The sequence below is a fragment of the Etheostoma spectabile genome, chromosome 23 (assembly GCF_008692095.1).
Source record: "Etheostoma spectabile isolate EspeVRDwgs_2016 chromosome 23, UIUC_Espe_1.0, whole genome shotgun sequence".
Taxonomy (NCBI): Eukaryota; Metazoa; Chordata; class Actinopteri; order Perciformes; family Percidae; genus Etheostoma; species Etheostoma spectabile.
The window spans coordinates 8,724,931-8,727,111 of NC_045755.1; the positions used below are offsets into that span (position 1 = coordinate 8,724,931).

At 39.6% G+C, this 2,181-nt stretch overlaps 2 protein-coding genes across 20 annotated transcripts in view; one reads left to right on the plus strand and one right to left on the minus strand.

Annotated features, from left to right (window-relative positions):
- nrcama (neuronal cell adhesion molecule a) overlaps nt 1–2,181 on the plus strand; it is a 1,100,153-nt gene that overhangs the window by 349,286 nt on the left and 748,686 nt on the right. The window lies entirely within an intron of this gene.
- Nucleotides 1–2,181, minus strand: part of dyrk2 (dual-specificity tyrosine-(Y)-phosphorylation regulated kinase 2) — a 28,098-nt gene that overhangs the window by 6,550 nt on the left and 19,367 nt on the right. For 3 of the 5 annotated variants that reach the window (XM_032505081.1, XM_032505080.1, XM_032505082.1), the window contains one exon: nt 338–677. In XM_032505081.1, coding sequence (XP_032360972.1) covers nt 338–677 — 340 coding nt within the window. Of the gene's footprint in view, nt 1–337; nt 760–2,181 lie in introns of all 5 variants that reach the window. The other 2 variants (XM_032505084.1, XM_032505083.1) reach the window with 1 other exon arrangement.

Consider the following 2,181-nt stretch of genomic DNA (forward strand, 5'->3'; position numbering starts at 1 on the left):
ACTAATAGTTAAGATCAGAGGATGTGAAGTGGATCACAGATGGGTCGATGTCAGAGTCTAGTCCGGATACTGGTTTGAAAAATATTTCAAATGCTCCAAAATTAAATAAAACACCCCAAAAATTCAATGAAAGTAATCATTGATGTTACCTGAAGAACGTTGTCTGGAATCATCCATGTTATTTTTGGGCAATTTGATTGAAAGAAATCTAATATTTCTGACATAAAACACTTTGAAACGGGTCAATTTGACCCGAGGACGACACGAGGGTTAAAGAAATGCACCCCCCCCCCCCCCCCCCTTTCCCAGAATGCTTTGGGGGGTGGACCCCACTCACCTTCGGGGTAGCTGAACACCTCGTGATGCTCGAGCGACGACATCTTGGACATGAACTGCTTCATGGCCTGCTCCGGGGTCATGGCGGCGGGCTTCGGCTTGCCGTCCGTCGACTTGTTGGAGGAGGCGCTGCCCTGCCGGCAGTGGTGGGGGGGGGGCTCCGGGGCCGAGGTCTGGCGGTCCGGCGGCGGCAGCCCCGGCCGGGTGGAGCTTAGAGGGGCCAGGCCGTTGGGCTGGGAGGTCAGCACCGGACGCTTGTTGGCGTTCTCCTCGTACAGCTGGGTGACGTGGACGTGCGACTGCGACGACAGCTGGACGGCGTCCGACATTTTAGAGCCTCCCTGGGGGGGGGGGGGGGGGACAGAGAGACGTCGGATCAGCCCAGATGGAAGACTAGAAGTATTTATTTTTTGGGTTTTCTGCCTTTAATGGATAGGACAGGTAGTTGAGAAAAAGGAGAGAGAGAGAGGGGGAAGACATGCAGTAAATCAGAATCAAAATCAGCTTTATTTGCCAGGTATGAGGACACATACGAGGAATTTTTCTTTGTAGGATCGTTACTCACAATGTGCTCACACATACTAAACAACCAAAACAAAAATATATACACAATATATATATATACACACAATATATACACACTCTAAACAGAAACAATATAGAGGCGTGAGTGCAATGAAGAGTTCACTAAAAAGTATTTAAATTTGGAGCATAGTGCAAAGGATACTGGGATAAATAGTAATTATATTACAGTATGAACAGTATAGGAAATGAGAATGATGAATAAATAAAAAAATAACAAGTGAGATGTGAGAATGGGAATGATGAGTAAAGAGTAAATAATAAATTGTCACAGGACGGATTTGAACCCTGGACCTCTGCGTCGAGGCAGAAACCTCTGTATATAGAAGAACATACATAGAAGAACGTAAAGATACATATAGAAACAGTGTAATAACACTGACTGTAAAAAACATGTAGAAAATGCAAAAAGAGTGCAAGAAGAAGACTGAATGAAGCTGTCTGATGTTGTCTATGTATTGTATGTTCATTGTTTGATGTTGTCTATGTATTGTATGTTCATTGTTAGATGTTGTCTATGTATTGTATGTTCATTGTTTGATGTTGTCTATGTATTGTATGTTCATTGTTTTTTGATGTTTTCTGTAGTGATGTTCATTGTTGTAAGTGTTGTCTCTGGGATGGTAATTGTATGTTTAATGTTGTCCTGTGTTTGTATTTCATTGTTCGAATGTTGTCCTGATTTATGTTTTTCATTGTTTCATGTTCTATGTATTGTATGTTCCATTGTTTGATGATCTTTATTTGTATGTGTGGTATTGTTAATTGGTCTTGTATGATTCAGTGTATGTGTATTCTGATTGTGTCATTGTTGTAATGTTGTACTTGTATGTGAATTCATTGTTTAATGTTGTTGTCTATGCTATTGTATGTTCATTCTTGTTTAATGTTTTATGTATTGTATGGCCCTCTGTTTATGATGTCAGTCATGTTATTGTATTGTTATTGTGTCGTGATGTTGTCAGTTGGTAGTCTCTAGTTGTATTAGTTGTTGTCTATGATGTATGTTCATTGTTAGTTGTTGTCTATGTATTGTATGTTCATTGTTTGATGTTGTCTATGTATTGTATGTTCATTGTTTGATGTTTATGTATTGTATGTTCATTGTTTGTTGTTGTCTATGTATTGTATGTTCATTGTTTGATGTTGTCTATGTATTGTATGTTCATTGTTTGATGTCTATATATTGTATGTTCATTGGTGATGTCAGTGGGGATGAAGGATTTTTTTGATTTAATTTATTAATTTATTAGACAGGGACAG